This window comes from Haliotis asinina, chromosome 7 (assembly GCF_037392515.1).
Source record: "Haliotis asinina isolate JCU_RB_2024 chromosome 7, JCU_Hal_asi_v2, whole genome shotgun sequence".
Classification (NCBI taxonomy): domain Eukaryota; kingdom Metazoa; phylum Mollusca; class Gastropoda; order Lepetellida; family Haliotidae; genus Haliotis; species Haliotis asinina.
This window is the reverse complement of record NC_090286.1, coordinates 33,088,617-33,113,176: the sequence shown is the minus strand read 5'-3', so window position 1 is coordinate 33,113,176 and position 24,560 is coordinate 33,088,617. Positions and strand designations below refer to the sequence as shown.

The 24,560-nt window shown below is 37.2% G+C and overlaps 1 protein-coding gene across 1 annotated transcript; it reads right to left on the bottom strand.

Moving 5' to 3' along the window:
• Positions 1 to 1,046: 1,046 nt before the first annotated feature.
• Positions 1,047 to 24,556, bottom strand: LOC137291002 (cystinosin-like). The gene is made up of 9 exons (XM_067822238.1): positions 24,336 to 24,556; positions 16,376 to 16,463; positions 12,576 to 12,782; positions 10,188 to 10,328; positions 9,269 to 9,368; positions 5,845 to 5,964; positions 5,173 to 5,343; positions 4,649 to 4,766; positions 1,047 to 3,625 (listed from the first exon to the last, which is right to left on the bottom strand). Exons 1-9 carry the CDS (start codon positions 24,382 to 24,384, stop codon positions 3,456 to 3,458), a joined length of 1,164 nt encoding a protein of 387 aa, XP_067678339.1. The 5' UTR covers positions 24,385 to 24,556; the 3' UTR covers positions 1,047 to 3,455.
• Between the last annotated feature and the right edge of the window lie 4 nt (positions 24,557 to 24,560).

The window sequence follows — 24,560 nt, the reverse complement described above, 5'->3', positions numbered from 1 at the left end:
CATTGGTGTCATGTAACTAGATCAGCTGCACTGTGCATCGGTATCATGTCACCAGATCAGCTGTACTGTGTATTAGTATTATGTTACCCGATCAGCTGTACTGTGTATTGTTGCCATGTGACCATATCAGCTGTATTGTGTATTGGTGTCATGTAGCCAGATTAGCTGTACTGTGTATTCATCCCATGTAGCGAGATCAGCTGTACTGTGACTTAGTATCATGTGACCAGATCAGCTGTTCTGTGCATAGGTGTCATGTGACCATATCAGCTGTAGTGTGCATTGGTGTCATGTGACTATATCAGCTGTTCTGTGCATTGGTGTCATGTAACTAGATCAGCTGCACTGTGCATTGGTGTCATGTGACTATATCAGCTGTTCTGTGCATTGGTGTCATGTAACTAGATCAGCTGCACTGTGTATTGGTATCATGTGACTATATCAGCTGTATTGTGTATTGGTGTCATTTTACCAGATAAGTTGTACTGTGCGTTGGTGCCATGTGACCATGTGACCACATCAACTGTACTGTGTATTCGTATTATGTGACCAGATCAGCTGATCATACTTTTCTTAACTAAATGGACATTTTGGTTTTTAGAAGCTTTTTTGTGGCAATTACATAATTAAAACAATTATACACTGATGAATTCGGTCAATATCTCTTTATTTTTTTACCCTTGAAACAAAAACAGGTATTAACCTCATCCCCAGTCTATAATTGTATACAAAAGCATACATTTCATTGTGGAATCTTACACTGTTAACTTGAAAACAGTTTGATAATTCACACTGAAAAGTCACTTTATGAAAATAAATAAATATGAATAAATTAGTATAGATAAATGATGTAGAAGTTCTCTATAAAGTTATATACATGTATTTAAGTGATGACTATTGTCATGTGAATGAAAATCAAACAATCTAATGTCTAGTGGTGTCATATGACTGGCACCAGCTGCACTGTACTGGAGTCATGTGACTTGCACCAGGTGTACTGTATATTGGCAACACTCCAATGCGCAACATTTAACAAAGAGGAAATATTACAAGTTCTGATAATATTTATTTCTTGTTGAACACACAAATATCTCATTACAATGAGACTATGTGTATTAATATTCCGCCCAGAGTGTCATATATCAACGATCAACTGACATTACCCTCACACGTTTCAAGTGAGCAATTCAAGCTTGTGATACCTTTTATGTACAATATGATCACTCCCTGAATGAGTGGAAACAAGTCCATTTTTATATATTCTATATGAATCATCAATAAAAACCCATGTATCTGACACACCTTTACAATTTTATCAATGTTCAATCAGAGATAGTTCTTTTTAAAGGCCTATGGAATCCCAGCATGCTCATTATGTTGATTCCATATTTTAAATCAAAGCATTGTGTAGTATTTGAACAAGCAAAGGCCTGTTATCACAGAGGCAGATAACAAGGACATTGAATAAATAATGTTGAGCAGCAGGATATAGATACTTGATCAACTGATTTATTAACATTATAAATGACATTATGATAACCATCCCTATTAATGCATTTAAGAAAGAAATCATTTTTGAATCTTTAAAACATGAAGCTCTTGTCAAATCATGAAACACTGGCTATGAAATGAAATCAATAAATATTCACAACGTGATCTGTAAGAGTCATAATTATACATTCATTAAAACAAAAGCACACAGAAGCACATTATGACGAGTATTTAAAATTTTACTTAAAGTAAAAATTGGCACTTTACAGGGTGAATAAAAGAATGGAATTCAAACACTAGGTGAATAGAATATTTGTTGACAAATGATTGATAATACATGAAACAAAGGCTATACCTTTGTTTGTTATTAAAAGGTATAAAAAGTGATAATTACATATGAAGAAATATTTTTGCTTGCTTATCTGGTACTGTCATTCAAGTATGAACTTTTGAAGCAGAACGCAAAATGGATGCATACAGCATGTTTGGGATGGCTGGTCATTGGGAATCGACAAAAAAACATCTGACACTGTTCTATGCGAATAGTTCCAACATAACCATGACTTGTAAATAAAACCAAATTTCCATTTACAGTAACTGATAAAAAAAAAAACAGTTATGACTAACATGACAATGACAATATGGCACTGAGGACATGTCAAAAGGTGGCTTTATAGCAAGTGCCCTAACAGCTGCAACGACATGATGAAAGACATGTGGGATTCAAACCAGTCAGCAGATTCTAAACCAAGGGCCATAACTCTCCACAGCCAATAGTCAATCTACAGACAACATGGAACAGCCAAAGGGTGAACTGTAATACACAATTGCTGTGTGTAATTCACAGTTGCACAGCCTTGAACTTTGAGGATTACCTTTCATCACTAGAATATTTGTCTAACCATTCTCCTTTTTACACCAGTTACATGTCTGACAATTGTTGGTCTGTTGAGATATCATATCTTTTTCATATGAAGTTAGGAAACATTTGCTAAGGGATTATAATGTGTTTCTCAATGCAAAATAGGAAACAAATAATTGTATCCACTGGTAATAAGTGGTCTATTGAAGAATTGCAGTTACTTTGGTAACACACTGAAAAGAACAACTAAAGCGTAAGAGAACATAATATACTGATATATTGCTTTTGTTTTCAGAATGACACTTGTCTCATCCATCCTCATCATCACTTTCATGATAAATGACATGTACCTGACATTATGTTATTATCTAATACTATTATCTTTGATAAATCACTCACTTATGCAATTAATCCCCTAGTCAGCCATCTGTCCTGACATCCCCAAGCACTTGCAACGACTGCACTGGCAACACTGAAGAACTGCTCATATGATGGCTGTAAGTAATATAAGACAAAATGGTACGGATGTCAACTTCTTTATTATTTTCACGTTTCTGGGCTATTCCTAGCCCCTTCGTCCATTTGATGATGGGTCAAGGAATAGCCCAGAAACGTGTATAATATAAAGAATATGTTGACATCCATAACATTTTGTCGTATATTAGAATACCAACATCTAAATGCCTCTCAAGAATCTCAACTGCCATAACTGTTTTCACCCAGTGGCATGACAGCGTTCCACACTGGCAATGACTGCCATACATGCTGTAGACAATAACTGAATCTTGTAGTGTGAATGACTGTCTTCGAAACTGGCAATGACCGGCATGGATGCCTCACACATTAGCAATGAATGTTTGATGAAATAGCAAGAACTGCCTGCTTAATACTTGGGCAATGGTTGCCTTTCACTCTGCAGTGACTGCTTAATACAGGGGTAATGGTTGCCTTACACACTGCAGTGACTGCTTTATACAGGGGCAATGGTTGCCTTACACACTGCAGTGACTGCTTAATACAGGGGCAATGGTTGCCTTACACAGTGGCGATGACTGCAACTTGAAGGATTACCATACAAAATTACCATAGCCGCCTCACCATATTAACTATTTTTAGGGTCATTGACATTGCTGTCCTTCTCATTAATAACTTCGTATGGGTTCTGTCCCCGGTACAGACAGTAGTGCTGGACCATGAACAGGACATCAAACAGGATGGAGAAGAATCCAAGACCAAATTTGGTAGGGTCACCAAAAATTGAACTCCAGTCATCTGAAAGAATAACATCATCCGTCCAGACCATAACGTTTACTTAAACGAGTTATTCATTACAGTGACATTATATAAGTGAGTTTTGTTTTATGTCACTATTAGCAATATTCAAACAATTTCAATAGCTACGGATCGGTACTAGCTGTCAACATATTTACAGTATTTAAAATGGTTGAATGACTATCCAGCCAAAGAAAGATGTTTTAATAGCACATGCACTAAATCTTGAATGCAATTTAGATGTACTGTGAATATAACTGGAGAAGTCCTCTAATCACCATTTCTAGAATTCCCTGAAAGCATCACCACAGTTTCAAATGATTGGTGATATGAATGTCTATTATGTCTTAGTGCACTATAATACTGTCTCCACTTGTGCCCTGGACTTACCCTTGTTACAGGCTAATACTGTCTCCACCTGTGCCCTGGACTTACCATTGTTACAGGCTAATACTATTTCCACCTGTGCCCTGGACTTACCCTTGTTACAGGCTCATACTATCTCCACCTGTGCCCTGGACTTACCCTTGTTACAGGCTACTACTGTCTCCACCTGTGCCCTGGACTTACCATTCTTACAGGCTACTGCTGTCTCCACCTGTGCCCTGGACATACCCTTGTTACAGGCTAATACTATCTCCACTACTGTCTCCACCTGTGCCCTGGACTCACCATTGTTACAGGCTACTACTGTCTCCACCTGTGCCCTGGACTTACCCTTGTTACAGGCTAATACTATCTCCACTACTGTCTCCACCTGTGCCCTGGACTCACCATTCTTACAGGCTACTACTGTCTCCACCTGTGCCCTGGACTTACCCTTGTTACAGGCTAATACTATCTCCACTACTGTCTCCACCTGTGCCCTGGACTCACCATTGTTACAGGCTACTACTGTCTCCACCTGTGCCCTGGACTTACCCTTGTTACAGGCTAATACTATCTCCACTACTGTCTCCACCTGTGCCCTGGACTTACCATTGTTACAATCTAATACTGTGTCCACCTGTGAACTGAACTTACCATTGTTATAGGCAATCAGAAACATCTGTAGCAGACTGAGGGAGCCCCCAGTAAAATCCAGGAGGACATTTCCAATGCTCCATCCTAAAGTCGACTTCCTTCTGAAGTTCATCCAAGCCTACACCAACAGAATGTTGGCATTAGATATTTTAAAAAATAGCAATTTAAAAACATTATCTCCTATACAAATTAAGCTCCTGTTTGTGCTTGATAACCATGACAATATTACCAATGCTACATTATATTTGTTCTCAACATTTACACTTGTACGCCTTCAGAGAATTTTCACTTCAAAATTGCTTATGCAGCATTAAACAATATTCACTCACACATAGAATTTAAACTTAATCAAAATTTTAGAAGTTACAGATATAAGAAGCATGTGAAATAACCACTCAGATACGCATAAACAACAATACAATGGCACACAATCGGCCCATGAATAAACACTGCACATTCACTCACATCAAGAATTGCCTATAATCTGCCTTAATAGGAGAGTTTCAGGCTGTATTTATGATTACCTGAGGTATATATTTAATGAGTGTGACTCCCAGTTTGATGTAAGAGAAGTAGTACAGGTATTCCAGCCAGGTGATCTTTTTGCCAACCGCCACGAACAGAGCTATGAATGCAAACAACCAGGTGCAAGCCAACAGCACAATGCACACTTTAGAGACCTTCTGACCTCCTCTCTGAAATATCAGCACACAGTTCAATGTTTCCATTCACAAATGATAGACGACAACATGGGCTTATTCTCGGTTGTTTTAGCAAACATTTCCAATTATGCTAGGTACAACAACACCCAGATAGAGTGTAATAGCTTCCAAAATATACTAAACAGCAAAAGAAATGCAATTTTTGAAAAAAATTAAATCGCATTAAAAAGTAAGTGTTCATGTTTAAACCTTCCATTTAAAAACTTGACAAGCACCTTGATCAAGCACTACTTGCATGTATATGCATGCTACATAAATATCCTATAAAAATAAAGAAAACAGATCTGCATTTCTTGGAATGGGTCTGTAATCATTCCACAAAGTGATTACATTGCTGTGACTGTCATAAGTCTATGTTAATTAACTGAGTAACTATGGGTTTTGTGCTACGATCGCTCTGTGAAAATGATTCTGATCAGTAAATGTACTAGTTATGTCCCCTTGTCATAACAGGAACTGCTAGACTCTCCTTACCTCATATATAAAACACTGTCCTATTGTCACCAATGTGACAAATACTGCATGTAATGTAAATATGACATCATTCAGCTGTACAGGATTGACACCGCGAGGATGTTCTTGGAAATACTGGTTCTGAAAACAAAACAACACAAATTCTTTCAGCATAGAACCACGAGAAGTAAACCAGTACCTGGGTGTGCTATGTAAAACCTTACAGAGAATCTTAAGATGTCTTCTCTAAGTTGCAGCAGAACTTGAGATTTCTTATCAACAAAAATATTATTTGTTAAGCATGTAAAAGGTCACACACAACTGAAAAAACAAGCATAATTAAAACACAATTATCACTTATTCATGACAAACAATACACATTGCTGATTGTGAAAAAACAAATAAACAAAATTATAACCATACAGTTACAAATAAAAAGTGCAATATTTTGTACTTGGGTTTACTTCCCCTGAAACGAAGAACCTGGCAGACCAAATCGGGTCGGAGCGGGTTGGGGTGCACTCAAGTGTAACGAAGACTTTTCATTGGCTCATTCATTTGCCGACAAGCAGAAGGCTCATTGTGTGTATACAGAAATGATCTGTGTGATTGATATTTCAGAAGTATGGTGAGCAATAAGAAAGTAAGATTTTTTGATGGATAACAACTTCTATTGTATATGATGCAACGTTTCAGTATGGATTCATATACCGTTTTCACTTGTGCTTGACAACTGTAGATGAATCCATACCGAACTGTTGCATCATACACAATAGAAGAGGTTGTTATCCATAAATAATGTATATAGAGATGTTGGATTTTGTAAATACATGCATGCATTTGTGTTTGATCCAATGAACAAATACTGAGATGGTGAACTACTGCATGGCTGGAAACTGTCATTCGTCCAAGTTCAAGGCAGAACGTGAAGCTGACAATCTGATGTTTGCACCACTTTCTGCCCCTTCCAGTCATCCAGGAAAAACTGATGCAGGTTGTTTGCAACCCACAGATGTAAATAACATGTCATGTGTACAAGCTTCACACCTGCCTGTCTGTGTAATTACATAATGTGACAGAGACAGAACCCTGGTGCACCAGCCATAAATCAATGTTTTCTGTTTAAGAAGTATAGCATGATAGGTTTGCCATAAATCAATGTTTTCTGTTCATGGTGTACAGCCTGATAGGTGTTAAGTCCAAACTGCATGTTTGGTCAGTGACTGAAGTTGTGTATTGTATATTGTCATTAGCAGACAAGGTGGTAGACACATAGGAATGAAAAAACAGAAATTGAGTTTTGTCAGTGACAGAGACAGCTTGTCACATTCAACCTATTTTTCTATGTTTCCATAATCACGTATTAAAACATTTCAATTTTCAAGCTCAGCAATATTTGGCCATGAAATTAGTATTTCTAATGCTACACTTTCTTGATAACTTGGTTTGCAAATCTGCATGTATGAGACCAGTGTATATTTAATACTGCAGACCCAAGATGCTTGCAATCACAAGAAACAACTCTTGTCCTCCTACTTCCACCATATCCTAGCATAATCCTTGCATGCATCACTTGCTGTGTTTGTATGATTGTACGAATCGTCTTCCCATTGAACCTAATCGCTGCACATGCGCTATGGGTGCAGCGCAGCACAGCACAGCACAGCACAGCACAGCACAGCACAGCACAGCACAGCACAGCACAGCACAGCACAGCACAGCACAGCACAGCACAGCACAGGTGGTGAAACCACTTTTTCCCACAGCACTCGGGGAATATTAGTGAATCGTTTGAACTGCAATTTTATGGACTTTCTTTCACTGCATTATTTTTCAAGTTGAATTTGCATTTTAGATAATTTGTTTCTGTACTGAAAGGTATTAGAATCTACAAAGTTGTGTTTTGCATTACATGTGAGCTTTAAGTTATTGCTTTATTGTGAAGAGGGGTGGGTGGGTTTTCAAACTGGTTTAAAGATTATTTTGTCTGTGTGTCTGTTAGTACAAATACCTGTACTAATGCCACTTTATGATTCCAGCACATACAGATACCACATACATTCATACACTTATATACAGTAGATATGGTAAACAGACTCTCCAGCCCTGTAATGTGACCACACTATCAATGTGTCACCATGGTGATATGTGTAGCATTGTGATCTGGGTATCATGATATGCAATGTGTAATGGCCTCACGATTGTTATATGTATCATAATTAGACCTCACCTATGTTTTATCCACCATAATGTGACCTCACCAATGTTATATCCATAATTATGTGACCTCATCAATGTTTTATGCATCATAATGTGACATCACCAATGTTATATCACCTTGTGACCTCATCATTGTTATAAGCATCATAATGTGACATCACATCATATCCATCATACAGTGACCTCACCAATGTCATATCCATCTTGTGACCTTGTCAATGTTACATCCATCATTATGTGACCTCATCAATGTTTTATGCATCATAATGTGACATCACCAATGTTTTATCACCTTGTGATCTCATCATTGTTATAAGCATCATAATGTGACATCACATCATATCCATCATACAATGACCTTGCCATGTTATATCCATCATAATGTGACATCACATCATATCCATCATACAGTGACCTTGCCATGTTATATCCATCATAATGTGACATCACATCATATCCATCATACAGTGACCTTGCCATGTTATATCCATCATAATGTGACATCACATCATATCCATCATACAGTGACCTTGCCATGTTATATCCATCATAATGTGACATCACATCATATCCATCATACAGTGACCTTGCCATGTTATATCCATCATACAGTGACCTTGCCATGTTATATCCATCATACAGTGACCTTGCCATGTTATATCCATCATACAGTGACCTTGCCATGTTATATCCATCATACAGTGACCTTGCCATGTTATATCCATCATACAGTGACCTTGCCATGTTATATCCATCATACAGTGACCTCAACACCAGATAATCACTATAATGTCTGCTCACCATTGTGACATGCATCATATTATAACATAATTATAATGACATGCATTATAGCATGACTTTATGTGTTGTCCCTGCAATACTGTTGAGTCTACTTGACTTTAGAAACAGAAACAAGCTTCACATAAGAGGCAGGTGTTCTTCACATCTTTAACGTTGCCTCAACTTGATAATCAAATTGGTTTATACTTTCTTAAATGATACCAACTGTTTTCTATTAAGTGTGGTACACAAGTGGTACTTAGAAATTCTCTATTTCCACAAATGTATTTATAAATTCTTCATGAGGTTATGTTTAGGAGAAGCATTCACATACGCTGATGCAGCCTGTCTGCTGCTCAGTTTTCCTTCTGCATTTTATCAGTGTCTGATGTATATTACATGCCTTTCAGGAAATATAATACTGTTTAAGTCAATGTTGACTCACCTGCACAAGTGGAATCCAGAACATGCCCACATTGAAGAAACCATATGCCAAGAAACCAGTGATATTGTAGGACAGGAAATCAAAGTTTAGGCCAACCACACTGCAACAAAAGACAAACAGCTTATCAAAATCATTACTTGAATATGCTATGCTACGCTATGCTATATGTGATATGATATGATATGATATGATATGATATGATATGATATGATATGATATGATATGATATGATATGATATGATATGATATGCGACACCATATGATATGATACAATATGCAAAGGGAAACAAATGAGGGAATACACATTGTGCCCATGTGGGGAATCAAACCTGGGTCTTCAGCATGACAAAGCAACACATTAACCACTACTCCCTCTTTGAGATAAATGGGGTGGCCAATGGCTGCTCAGAGTTCACCCACTCAACAGTCTGTGGATAATTTGTCAATTGTTCATGCAGAAGTAAATCAAATAAACCATCTGGTACTAATAAAATGGAATGTGGAATTGTGACAGTGTATTTACAGAGAGCAAAATAAATACTATGATCTTGCTCAAGATATTGGTACTGTTTACAATGGTCATATAGGTTAAAACATCTGACACAAGTATATTTCATGTTCAAAAGTTTTAGAGTTCAAAGGTTTAGGGGTCACCCACAATCAATTATTTGATCAAAATATACAACATTACAATGTGAAAAAATATTAACCACTTATTTCTTGAACTTGTGTTCATTCCATTTGTTAATATAGACGAATTCAAAATTACAGTTTTTTCAGATTTTTCATGTGCAATGCTATGAATTTTGTCTAATTTGTTACAGATGTGACAAAATTAACTGAAAAGTTTTGAATGTCATGTTACATACATAATCCGGCATCTGATATGCAAAACATCTTCCAAAGGGGGATAACTCACCTCTTCCTTTTAAAATTAGAGTAGACTTGTGGGTAAAAAGACACTGACCAAGCTACAAAATACATCCAGCCAATCACAGCATTGATAACAGACAGGGCTGAACTATGGATGATGTCAACTCGCACAAACTGATCATCAAGGCTGTGAAAAGAACATTGAGTCAATCTGTAAAAATTTAGATGAAAATAAAATGGAAATAAGGAAGTTTCTAAATCTAAGAAAATATTCTATATATCTAAGGAGGCTCATTTGAAATATTATATTGATTTTTCTTCCAAGCAGTTCATGTAAACCATCCTGTTCTATTGAATATTATTTGATACCATATTAAATACCCTTGATCCAATCACTGCAATACCTGCCTCATGACTAACTTAAGCACTTAGGGATAAGTAATCCGCATGAATGCCCAAAGCACACAGTATTAAGCTGCACAATTTACATGGCAATCCATGTTTGAGTTTTAACAGAAAACATGGCAGTGGAGGAGGGGTTTAAATTTGCATAGCAACTATCATGAAAACATTTGAGATTGCTTATCTCCAGAGTAATAAAACTACTAATCTTCTTTTAGAAGTTGGGGCAGTAAGGAAGGATGACAATATATGGCTGGACAATTTCTTTACTGCTATGAGATTGACATTTTGGTGTAGGTTCTAACACTGTTATCAAGCAAGTGATGACCAGCATAGAGGAGCATATATAGAAGTAGGAGGAGATGTTTGTACAGTACAATAGGAATACAAAGCCAGACACTGTAACAACACATGGGCTTACAAAAGCACAACAAATGAAGCCTGAAACATACACAAGTGGAGAGTAAAGACTGTGGTATACATAAGCAGGGGTATCAATGATGAGGATGTATACAAAGGGGTGGATTATCATTACTGAGGATCTTTGATGAGTTGACAGTATGCTGGGGATATGTTTTAGCCTTGGTCATGGTTGATTGATGGCTTGGGTCTCTAAATGTATATGTCTTGTTGGAATTTCCTGAGCTTAAAGTCTTTTATGTTGGTTGTTAGGGTTTGGGTTCTGTTGACTGGATACAGTGGTTGGGGTTGTCTTTGCTGTGATCTGATAGGATACCGAGGTCTGATGCTTTTTGAGTCTGGTTTTGGTTTTGAGAGGTCTTGATGTCTCATCTATATAGGTCTGTCCACAATCACATGGAACATGGCAACTTCTTCCCAGTGGTGGTTGTTTCTGGGTGGTTGGTGGTTAGCCTGTGGCTTTGATGGTTTTAATGATGCTGTTGTCATCTCTTTTGAAAACCACATCTATATTGGCCTTTTCTTTTGATTCTCTGGACTTTGTGGCTGACAATGCCATATTTTATGGGAGGCTGATGACAACGGGTGTTGATGGGTGGATTTTGGTGTTTTGTTGATGAAGTTCTGTATGACTTGTTGCACAAGCTGTTTGGGGTAGTTGCTGTACTGTTTGAAGACTTGTTTTAGGTGTTGGATTTCGGTGGTGAGGTGTTGCCTGATGGAGCAGATGTTGTAGGCTCGATGTACTAGGATGGAGATGATTCATTTTTTGACTTGGGGTGGATGGTTGGAAGGATAGTGAAGCTACCAGTCTGTGTGGGTTGGTTTTCGGTAACTGATCTTGCTGTTTATGATTAAAATTAGTAAGCCTGTACCAAAATTTTCTAAGAATCTTGGTCATGTATAGATATGTCACATAGGACATGTCAAGTCATAATGCCCTTGGAAGATACTACAGTGTAATATATTTATGGCAATATTACACTAGTTTAATACTGCACGACATATGATAAGCAATGCTTATGCCTCTATTGCAATGGTATAAGACCTTGCTCTGTCTGTGGAAAATTTATACGAGAGTCATTACATTGAAGGCAGTTTCAATAAATTAAGTTTCTAGAAATAAACAGAATACTAAACTTGCTTCTGTGAAATATCATTTTTAGTAAACTTGTGAAAGATTTAGTATCAAATTTGTTCCTTTAATACCAAATCATTAGCTAATTTCATACAACAGTACTACATGGAAGGTCATTAAGTATCCTCTGTATCTGACCACAATAAATGTATATCCAGGTCATCCTCTAAATATTTACAAATTGAAAGGCACAAGTTTTAATATTATTTTTAAACAACCTATTTATCAAAAGACTCAAGGCAGTCTTATCAAATGTCAATGATTGTCTTTCATATTAACACCCAGAAGTATGTGCACTGTAATTTCATCATTTGATCAAATAAAGGTTAAGCTTAGAAACATTTCGGTAATATAAGACTGGTCCATAAATCAATAAAACAAGGAAATTAAAAACAGTCTGTAACCATGGGAGCCAGATGGGGGATGAAAAAGCCAATAATATTGTTAACTAGTTATGTAACCATGGTAACATACTCCTCCAGTTCCTCAGCTGATGAGTTGACCCCCAGGTTCAGGTGACCAGGACTAACACCTGTAACATTGACAGTCACCTTCGTGACTTCAGTGGTCACGGTCACATTGGGAATAGGCTGAATCAGCTGTGTTTTCTCAGTGGTTTCTATGTCACCATCACCAATCTGGTAGGTGAAATAAACCACGGCACTCTCATTCAGTTTGTGGCTGAAACAGTCAAAGTATATATACTATTAAAAAAAGATTTTCCATTTGGAGGGCATACCACTAGCAAACGTCAAAGCATATGAGGAAAAGTAATATATGTCCATACAGATGAAACATTTCCAAAGGAATGAAATAAATTATAACAGTTTCCCTTAATTTCTCTTCACCATCTGTTTCCTTTTTGGCTTCACCTTTTGCATTTTTATCAATATTGTAAATCCAATATCCCCTACTTTTTTTGAATGGTATAATTCACTTACAGTCTGTTTGACTCACAAGCACACCAATGAATTGCAGTCTAACACAAAAACTAATAAACATATCCTCAATGAAACACTGATCACACTATAATCATATCATCCACATTAACAGCACTAGATATGATACATAATATATACAGACCTGTACCTTTTATATTCAGACACTTGATGTAATTCCCATAGACTTGCACATCATTTCAGCATAGCATACTGTAAAATCATTATTATTCGCGGGGGTTTAATTTTCGCGCTTTTCGTGCAAAAAAATTATCCGCGAAAATAAAACCTCCGCGAATAATTATGATAAATTGTGGAAATAAAAACAAACAAAGAGCTTTGAGTTTTAGTTTTGTATTGCTAGTAATTTGACTACAAGTACACGTCATTCATTCATGACTCAGTGAAACAAAAAGATACATAAAAACAAATTATAATTAAATAGTTGATTCAGCACATGTCATTTTCAGTGTCTCTGACTGACACGATGCACACGACTTTACTAAATTAAAAAATGTCAGGTCACCTGCTACTAGTGAATTAGTCCGAAAGTCCAGCTTGGCGAAATCTGCTATGGATTAAATCCTTCCTCTTGGATATGTTGTCGTAGGTCTGGATAATCCATTGCGCATGTAGTAGTTTGACAATATACTGGTACACGTGCACAGAGCTTTCTGAGTAGCTGATTGGCCGAGCGCGTCACGGGTCGAGGTCACATAGGTCAATGATTTCTTACGCAAATCTCAACATGGATTCTTCAGTGCTCCATTGCGTGTCTCAACGTAGCGGAAGGCCCATGTTTCCCCAGCTAATTAGGCAGGTGACAGGACGACAGCTAGGGTCAGTGTTTTCTTTACAGTTTACTGTTACCTGTGTTATACTCTCGTGATTTCTGTACTTTGACGATGCGCGAAAATTAAACCGCGCGAATTAGTCAATTTTTCTGTTTCCGCGAAAATTAAGCCGCGCGAAAATAAATGATTTTACAGTAAATGATTTTCATGAAGCGAGTTTAGGATGGATCTTTGTAAAATTTGACAGGCAGATGTGAAATCATCTCTGCTCTGCAAACATAATTTCAGTTCAGGTTTCCGACCACTATTGAACAAAAGAGATCACATTTATCAATTTATGTGTGGTTCCACAATGCACAATCCCACAGGTCACCAAGTTAAACAAGTTCTCGTCACTGTGCATATGTTGATTAACTTGTTGCCATTTGATAAATAAGCAACGGAAAATTAAACAAAAATGATGTGATTGTAGGTAAGATGATTCCTCACAAATGTGCAAAATTTGACTTGGATCTTACGAAAAGCACACTCATGAAAATTATTCATGCTACACTAAATTTACATGCACGTCTATGGAAATTGTGTAAAGTGTCCGAATAGAACGGGTCTGTAGACTGAAGGTTCTAAAGGTTATTCACACGTGGGTAGTCCTGATGTCTAGGGTTCTACAGTTTGCTGCACAGAATTGATGCCTTTGAGCATTCCAGAATCTCATGACCAAATACTGCTTTAGCCTGACAATGTTTCTAGAGTCTTTGTGAAGAACTGGGTTAAAATTCATCTTCAGTAACCTGTGCTTATCGTAACAGACGACTAATGGGAACAGGTGTTGAAACTCTATGACTTGGTTGATATGTGTTATAGCAGTGTATGCATAACAGACGACTAACAGGAACAGGTGTTGAAACTCTATGACTTGGTTGATATGTGTTATAGCAGTGTATGAAATAGCGTCTGCCCGGTGGCCCACTGCTTACTAGTTTCAGGTGGGCTTACAACTTTATTTTACAACCGACCCTGTCGGCCAATACATTTTCCAAGGCTATATATTTGACCATGTCATTGACTACGGCACATATATCTCGAAAATAGTTTACAATTGTGGTAGCTAGATGATGTCGATACAGTTCATGATCAATCAAACTGAAACTTCCTAAGATCAACCTACCCATTTATCTAACACTAAATGTGACTGGTCTAGAGAATGCTTTCAGCCAATGAATAATGTCGTTCTTTTCTGCTTTTCTGGTTCAGATGGCAGTGACACTAAACGAATCAACAGTGACCACCAAGTTATAATTTTATTAAATTTGCTTTTCCACATGTTTATGTTTACCTCACTACAAGAAATTCATTAATTACATTATTTTAACACCATATCTCAGTTTCCTATTTTTAATACAGGGCTGGTGACATGTTAACAGGGCCGGCAACATCCCTGTGGGCTTTTTTAAGGAGTTTCGTACACTGGTTATAGTGTCCCAAATAACAGCATTGATGCTCATGCTGTTGATCACTGGATTGTCTGGTCTAGACTTGATTATTTAAAGACTGACATCACAGAGCTGGAATATTGCTGAGTGAAGCGTTCCACAAGAACCGAACCAAAAACAAACTTTGACCTACATCTCCTGAATACTGTTCGACATGGCCAACTCACTCAATCTAAAACTACTAAATAGCCAGTAAAACCATTTTCCCTGGATAATTTCCTGATAATCAATTATCTGGGACAATGAAGGAACTATATACATAAAAGCGAGGATTCCCTGAATCTATTTCATAACAAGTAGTTTTTCATGATTATCAGTGAAGACATCTGAAGTCCACTGAAGTAAAGATGTCACATACACCATCTGTGACATAATGAACAACGGGTGACAATGACGTCATTCTTAATTATTTGCAACAGCATGATGTTCATGCACTTCACAAATAATTCTGCAATGGAAACATTGATATAAAATATTGAATCATCATAAAGAAAAATCATATTACCCAGTAGTATTATTACTGCCCTGTTCGTAATATTATCTGATTATGACTGGTGTGAAATAACCAATCAACATGAAGCAAAAATGATATTTGTATTATTACTGGGAATACCGCCCTATTCGCAATATTATCTGATTATGACTGGTGTGAAATAACCAATCAACACAAAGCAAAAAAGATATTGGTTTTATTACTGGGAATACTGCCCCTATTGGTAATACTATCAATTGTGGCTGGTGATAGCATTACTATTATTACAAATCCGACGAAACTGCAGGTCACAACAGTGAAATAAACCTTAGTGGTTAGTAAGTGAGTTTAATTTTGCACTGACTGGCAGCAGTCTGTAAACAATCGAGTCTGGATCAGACAATTTGGATACAATGACATTTGTCAACTAAGTCGCTGAGCTTGACCACCTTCCCTCTTCGTCGCCTCATACCCACAAGCATGGGTTACTGAAGATCACTGCTAGCCTGGACCTTCATGGGCTGCAGGCTTACTAAGTCATTGGTACAAAATAGAGCATGATAAAGAGATTACTCACTCGAGTTTGAGATCAATCTGGGTGGAAGCTTGTGTTTCAACAGACAAGGATGAGGATGAGAATGTCAACTTTGTTGCACCTCCAAAAGCTGAAAAACAGAAAGAAACAAAAAAATCTCATCAGACTCAGAAAAAAATGGTTTCATATACTGACTTTAGAGCCATTCAGTGTACCATGTTTAAAACCTGTTGCTGAAATATTGATGATGTGAAGAACATTTACTTACTCACCATGTATCAAGCCTGTGGGTTGAAAATGTAAATGTGAAGTACAGTGAACGCTGTCTGAACCAGCACTGACAAAATAATCCAGTTTAGACAATGTGCCGGATTGTAGAGGTGACAGTATTACCTACTACTAGAACTGAACCAGTTTTGTCACTCTTATTATAAGTTGTTGCATCACATGGTTCGTTCAGTTACTGCACACTATGATCATGATGATACTACTCACTAATTACGTGTAAAAGTACACCCACACTGAACTAAGACTAAATTGTCTTTGTCTGCAACCATACAGTTTCAATGCAGGATTAATTGGTGACAATACACATCTGGCAACAACTTGTCACATGCTGGATTAGACAGCGCTAATTACTTTAAAAACACATTTTCGAGCAGCTTGTTTCATGCCGAAATGACAACTATCGGACAACAGCTTCTAAATGATAATACATCAAATATACAAGCCACGGACAGGACTGAGATTTTATGCCAGTGTTGGCAACTTGCCGTATTGGACAGCTGCTGGTTATGACAGCTTCCACTGTAATATAATGACACTGTAATATAATGCAGTGTAAGCTGTCTAAACCTGCACTCACTGGGACTGATGAAATACTCCGGCATAGACAGTATGCCAGATTAAAGAGCTGACATTATTAGTTCACTCCAACCAGCAGTGAACCAGTTTTGTCACATTCATATACATTGTTAAACACAATGAAACATGTCAACTCACTAATTACATCTACAAGTATACCCATACTGAACGAAGACTAAATTGTCCTTGTCGGCAACCATGTAGTTTGAACGCATGATATTTGGTGACGATACACGTTTGGCCTACTCCTTGCCAGCTCTGGATTAGATCACAGGCAAACTGTAGTGCAAATGTGGTATTACTTTTTAATTTCTGCATTTTTTGTTCCATCACTCCGTACAACCAGAACCTGGCATCGGTAATGGAGGCGAAGAATGATCTGAATACCACGAGTGGCGCTTAAAATGTTGTATTAAACATATTTCACATAATTATCAAATATAGGGTAGGAAATCTGAGAGCACAACCAAGTGAGGAGTGTACTTTTGACGGTGGTGATATTTTATTTTCAGATGAAAAATATTTTTCGATCCGAAGCAAGGAAAGTATGTTGCCAACCTTGGCTTGCTTCGCTCGCACATATGAAAACTGGTCATTTCCACTTTGATATGCAACCCCATTTGTGCTACAGTTTGCCTGTGATTAGACAGCATTGATTACTGTGTAAACACATATTCGGGCAGTTAATGTCATTATTTTTTATCATAAAAAACTATGGTTTTGATAAGTTAAATGGTTAAGATACACACAACCTTTACACATGCAACTTTCTAATTTACATGAAAGGCCAGGTTTTCCACAAGGGCCAAAACAGACATAAACTTGAAGTATTCTTGTTAATTCTGATTACTCAAGTAATACCTATGCTGTTACTACAATTAGGTGAAATCAAATATCCCCATAAACAAATGTGGACGAGTAAATGACAATACACATGAAACCATTAAATAAATTATAATACTTTCATATAGTTCAATGGCCTGCTCAGACAATGTTGTTTCTTAGTTTATCACAATTTATCTGCTAAATATGCAAACATTAACATAACAGTCATAATACTGTATAATGAAAACATTGTGAAACAGCTGTGCTAGAAATTCATGAATACATAATTTCAGCTAAAATACAGGATTAATCGGTAAATATAATGAATGCTTCAGATTTTTTTTATTATTATTTTCTCAAATATCTAAACTAATTTGATCACTTCAGTGGTTATTCTGTTTATGATTCAAAAAGAAAGTTGTTTCCATGACAACTGAATACGCACACAACGGAAAACAATGTCTCATATTCACAAGAATTACTGTAAATCATTAAATTTTTGCGAGCATGATATTTTTGTAAAAATTGCGAATGACTTAAGCTCACAAAAATATCATGACGAAATTTGCTGGTAGAATGCAATGAATAATCAGCAAACAACCTGTCCTATCTTCACTTTATTATTCACCACTTCATATAATTAACAATAGATCTAGACAATACACATATTAAGCAATGACAACAAACATGAAGAATGGCTAATTACTAGCATTACTTGTTCTCACGTGTCACATGTCAAACAATGGATACCTGAACAAAAGTCACTAAATCAGTACGTCCATTACTCTAGACAGGCGCCAACCACAGAACACACATTTCTTGGAGACTGAAAGGCCGAGACCATCCAGCGGGCGTGGATAGCTTTCATGACACTTATCTGGAGATCAACAGCTTCGCTGACACTGACTAAACTGGTCCTTCATCAGTGCCATTAGAGTCATTCCATTTAATCCCTTCGAACTGTTTTATGCTTATCTGGCCTATGCAGCAAGTGTTGTTTTTAGGAAAACATCACTAATTGCATAGATGCAGAAGTACTCCACTAAATGGTGTTCAAGATTAGCGGCAAACTTTAATATGTGATTGGATTTACTTCAGATAAAACTTTCAGATGCAAGTAAGCTTTGGAACTGTCAAACTAAACCATGTTTTGAAAATTAGGCAAGTCACAAAAATATTGTGACGCAAAAACGTCTTTTGGGTGCCACTCGCAAAAATATCATGACGCGAAAAAATTCGTGATTTACAGTATGTGAAACTCTGGTTTTTGTTTTGATTTGATTCATAACGCGATATTCCAGCTATATGACGGTGGTTTGTAAATAATCGATTCTGGACCAGACATTCCAGTGATCAACATCATGAGCATTGATCTACACAACTGGGATGTGTCTGACCACTCACTCTCATTAGTATCCTTCAACTACAAACATATGTTGCTGACGACCAATTCTAACCAAAGTTAAACTCCTATGGAACTTTGGCCAGTTATCAGTGGACAAACGTACTGGCAAAATACATCTAGAACCCAATTGTGAAAAAATCAATAAAAAAATAATAATATCGCTTCCATTTTCTAAATGTCTTCTCCTCATTTTCACAACTTCACAATTTTGTAACCATGGCAATAAAGGCTACATTATCATTACAACTTTGAACATGTAAAATGAGAGGAAGATGTCGTAAGCTTGCTGTATTTCATGGACACTTTTAAGTTTACTTCAGATCAGTAATAATCGTAAACAAGTGTTTTCATTTGTCATTTACTAGTATTTGTCTTCATTAAAGGTACAATGTCACAGTTTTTTGACAATATTTTGGTATACAATACTAGTATATATATTGGAGCATGTGAACTCACTTTAGCCTCCTATTGATACAATAAAAGACTTCTTATGCCTTACAACTTGCCTGACATTGATAATTGAAACTTCAAGGCAAACAGCTTCTAAAGAGATAACACCTGACGTATATGAAATGTAAACGATTACTCCCGATGTAATTGGTGTTTGCCGAACTGGCCTCATTTACTCTTAAAGAGTGTTCCAGGGAACATATCTCTATGGGGTTCTCTTGTAATAAAGTCCCCTATGTAGAAGGCATGAGAGTTGATTTAAAGCAATGTTGCATAAATTCATTCAAACTTTTTAATGTCATATTGTAATCATAATACGAAATTTTTTCAGAATGAATTATACGCTAGCTTTGATGGGGGCTGTTAGTTGGTATTATTGAGAGAAAAGCAATATTGATTGTTTGACAAGTGTGGTGTGATAATGTGCCTTTAACACCAACAGAATAGACTGACTGAATATTTTGAGAGGCTGACTATCATGCACTGTAGAAAGAATCCAGGCTGTACACAAAGAGTAACCATGGCAACCCAAACACGATATATTGCTCTGGACTGGCTTCCTCACTTATTCAGCCTTTTTCCATATGTTACACATGAGAAAAAACATCTGATCCAGATAAAATACTTCCAGATAACTGACTCTGAAATGAGTTGCAAGTTATTGCAAACACCATGTGATGATTATCATTTATATGAAGTCCATATCACTGTTCTAGAACATCCCACTGACACAGCACATCTCAGTTATCACGTACACTCAGTGACAAAAACACTGACATGGGGTAGCCTAGTAGTTACTTAAAGTGTTCGATCATCATGCTCAAGACATGAGCTTGATTGTCACATGGGTACAATGTGTGAAGCCAATTTCTGGTGTACATTGCCATGAAATTGCTGCAATATTGCTAAAACAGGCATATAACCAGTAACAGGTGTCATTAATCCACATCACTGAATGTATGTGATAGTGAGTGAAAGCGTAAGTATAATCTTACGCTGATATTAGCAATACTTCAGCAATAACATGGATGGAAACACCAGAAATGGGCCTTACACTTTGTACCCATGGGAGTCATCAAACCCGAATGTTCAGTCTGACAAGCAGAAGTTTTAACCACTGGGCTACTCCTCGTCCCCTACCAACTGAGAAATGACAAACAGATCAAGTTGGGATTCAATCCCACATCCAGCGGACCTATGCTGCACATACTACTTCTCAACAAGCTGACATCTTCCACCACTTGACAATTCATCTTGCTCAGGCCTCTCCACTAAATGACACATAACGTCACTGACCACTCACTCACTCAAAATATTTCAGAAATCAGTGACAAAATTTGTCAATGTCACAAAGAGGTCTGCTCCACCACCATTACTACACATTAGTGCAAGTCACGTTGCCGAAGGTACAGCACTGTTATCGTAGTCAGTTATCTAATCTACCCTGATTCACCTGTAACAGATAATCATCCTGAGACAAATGTCAAATGTTCTGCCAGGACAGATTGGGATCGGCAGTATATACACCAGGTATTATACACTGTACAAGTTTGTTTGTTGTACAGATGCTCAACAATACTACCAAGATACGATAGTTGACTGTCAATATTTAGGTCTGGCCCAGACAATCCAGTGATCGATACCATGAGCAACAATCCATGTTGTGTGATGAGAACTCTTCAACCAAGTCATCAAGCCAGACAATCCAATGTTTGTTGTCATGATCATCGACCGATGTAACTGAGTGAGTGAGTTTAGTTTTATGCCGCACTCAGGAATATTACAGCTATATGGCGGCGGTCTGTAAATAATCGAGCCTGGACCAGACAATCCAGTGATCAACAACATGAGCATTGAACTGCGCAATTGGGAACCGATGACATGTAAGTCAGCAAGCCTGACCACCCGATTCCGTTAGTCGCCTTTTACAACAAGCATAGTCGCTTTACGTAACTGAGACTCTTTAATCACCCCTCACTGTGTTCACACCCAACTGAGTTGGCTCCACAGAGATTGAATTAACCAAGGTCAAACCACTCAAGGGTTTCATAGTACAGTGGAACGCACCTGTCTTGCATACCTGTTACATCATTGACTGATAATTGGTTTAAGGCTTCAGTGACATGACATCAGTTCAGCACGAAATGATCCTTACATTCATGAACGAAAAATGAAACCAGTTCACATCAAGTCAAAATACATGTACAACACAGCAGAGACCATAACAACATCTTACTGACTGCAACCAAACCTCATTCTAAATTATTCAAGAGTTTTAATAAATTTAGAGACAAGTGAACTCCTAAAATTGAAATTAAAGTCCTATAAGGCGAGTCCTGTAAGTGTAAAGTAAAGAAACTGTGTGGTGTGGTGTAGTGGAGTGGAGTGTACAGCAAGGTTTAATAATTTATTTAAATTATATGATCTAATATTTTGGTAACGAATCAGATACAATGACCACACACATTATAATATGTTTGTTCATCCCTTGTGTTGTCATAGTTTAGCAGAGTAAATGTTCGCTTGGCCAGGGGAATATCCAGGATTGATTCCCACATCGATTATTTTATTAATGTGTGAAGCGTTTTTTTTCATTCTCCACAATATTCCATTATCACAAAAAGCTGCATAAAACAGTACTTCCTCACTTTCCTTGGGATGAAATATGTCCTTTTCGTGATTCCATTCTTAAGATTTGTTTTCACAGGACATACAATTTTTGTGTGTCCTTGACTTATTATACACTGTTGTTCCACTAACAGTGTAATTTACTGAAATCAGGAAAACCACAATAAATCATGAAATGAAATCTAATGCTGTAGAATTCACAGGGACTTTCCATGAGGAACATTTCACCAAGAACAGGAAGTATATAAACAGTGCTAGTACACTATTCTTAACTGAGTATGTTCTGTGCTGAGCTGACCCGTGAAGGTCCTGGGGTAGAACAGGCCTTCAGCAACCCATGTCTGCCATAAAAGGCGACTATGTTTGTCGTAAGATGCAACTAACCGGATTGGCTGGTCAGGCTCACTGACTTGGTTGACACATGTCATAGGTTTCCAATTGCGCAGATCAATGCTTATGTTGTTGATCACTGGATTGTCTGGTCCAGACTTGATTATTTACAGACCGCAGCCATATACCTGGAATATTGCTGAGTGCAGCATAAAATAAAATCACTCACTCACTGTGCTGAGCTATTACTCAGACAAATTGATGTACCAGTGGTTATAGGATTTTCTCGCACAGGATATTTGTGCACAGGATACTTTTGCATTTGCTTTACACTTCTCTAGACTGTAGTGAAATGAATAGAAATATTTCTGAATTTGCCTGATTTTTATTCAATATGGGTTCACACTTTCTCAGTAAAGTACAGATTCTAATACTTTACTGGGCTGAGTTCCACTTGGGGTTTGAAACCACACAGTCTCATACTCAGGCACCTAATCACCAGCACAAAACGTCAGCACTCAGCCACCACAGACTTTCAGACTTTGCAGTGTGTATCCTAATTATTACTGTAGTGAGTCTGATTGACACACTTGGATATTTTTGTGGTTTTATCAACTTTTGACAGGTCAGCCATTGTCCTAGAAACTTAACTGATCCGAAACTTAACCGTTCCTTGAGTACTGATTACACAGATTTATCACCAATATTCAAGCCATATCACTGGAAGACACAAGGAAAAAGCTTCATGAATAAAACATTTGGACACATATGGAACCCAGTAAGTTTGAAATGCCGACTACTTCACTGTCCAGTGAAGAACTTTGTATGATGATTTAATACCTCCACCACAAAACATATTTGTTTTACACACAGATACAACACCTGCTCAATTACTTCCACAAGGAACAAAAACTTTGTCATACAGTTCTGTTGTCGAACATTTGCCATATTTACTTTTCGTGAAGAACTGAAACTACCAGGTTAGTGAAAAATGACCTTATTGGAAAGTAAATATTTTGTCTTTGTAACAGCAACCACTGACTGAAATCAATATACAAAGATCTGGGTTTTTTCTTTAACTCAGTGACAAACACCATATAGGTATTCAGCCCTGAAATATATTGTTACTCACTGTCTGAATAAAAATTACATAATTTTCTACTTATTAGAATATCCGAATATTCAGACACATTGACTTCTCGCATGAACTTGTCTTTAAGAATATTTAGAAGTATGAAGTTAGTAAGAATTTAACGTGTTGTGTCTTCAATAGCACAATATGAAAACAAAAGTTGGCATATGGATTTGCGTAAAACTACATTTTGTGAATGTTTTAAATTTTAGATTAAACATCATATTTGTACGTTTTACAAATAATGATTCTCCCTACCATTCGCCGACATGACTACTGTTGGTCTTCTGAACTGAATATGCTGTGATTATCTACAGAAAGACAAAATCTTCATAATAATGTTGCCTGGTGAGAAGTTGAATACTTACTCAAAATACCCAGAAAAACTGTCCACACTAAAAGCCTACTGCCCGACATTTTGACTCCGCCTCATTCAGGTTGTCGACGATGTGATACTGTATGTGTTTTGGTTATCTGGCTGAATATATCTGTCATGTGCAGCAGCCGTGCTCATCCCTTGCTGTCATGTGAAAAAAGAAGTCACATGATTTGTGTAGCTTGATGTTTGTAGGTGGCGCTCTGAATTATCAAAG

Excerpts from the sequence above, each read along its gene's own strand:
- LOC137291002 (XM_067822238.1), bottom strand. The coding sequence starts at position 24,384 with ATGTCGGGCAGTAGGCTTTTAGTGTGGACAGTTTTTCTGGGTATTTTG. Across the intron at positions 12,783-16,375 it reads CAGATTGATCTCAAACTCGA|CCACAAACTGAATGAGAGTG; the intron begins GTGAGTAATCTC and ends TGACTGTTTCAG. Across the intron at positions 10,329-12,575 it reads TCAGCTGAGGAACTGGAGGA|CCTTGATGATCAGTTTGTGC; the intron begins GTATGTTACCAT and ends TTCTTTTCACAG.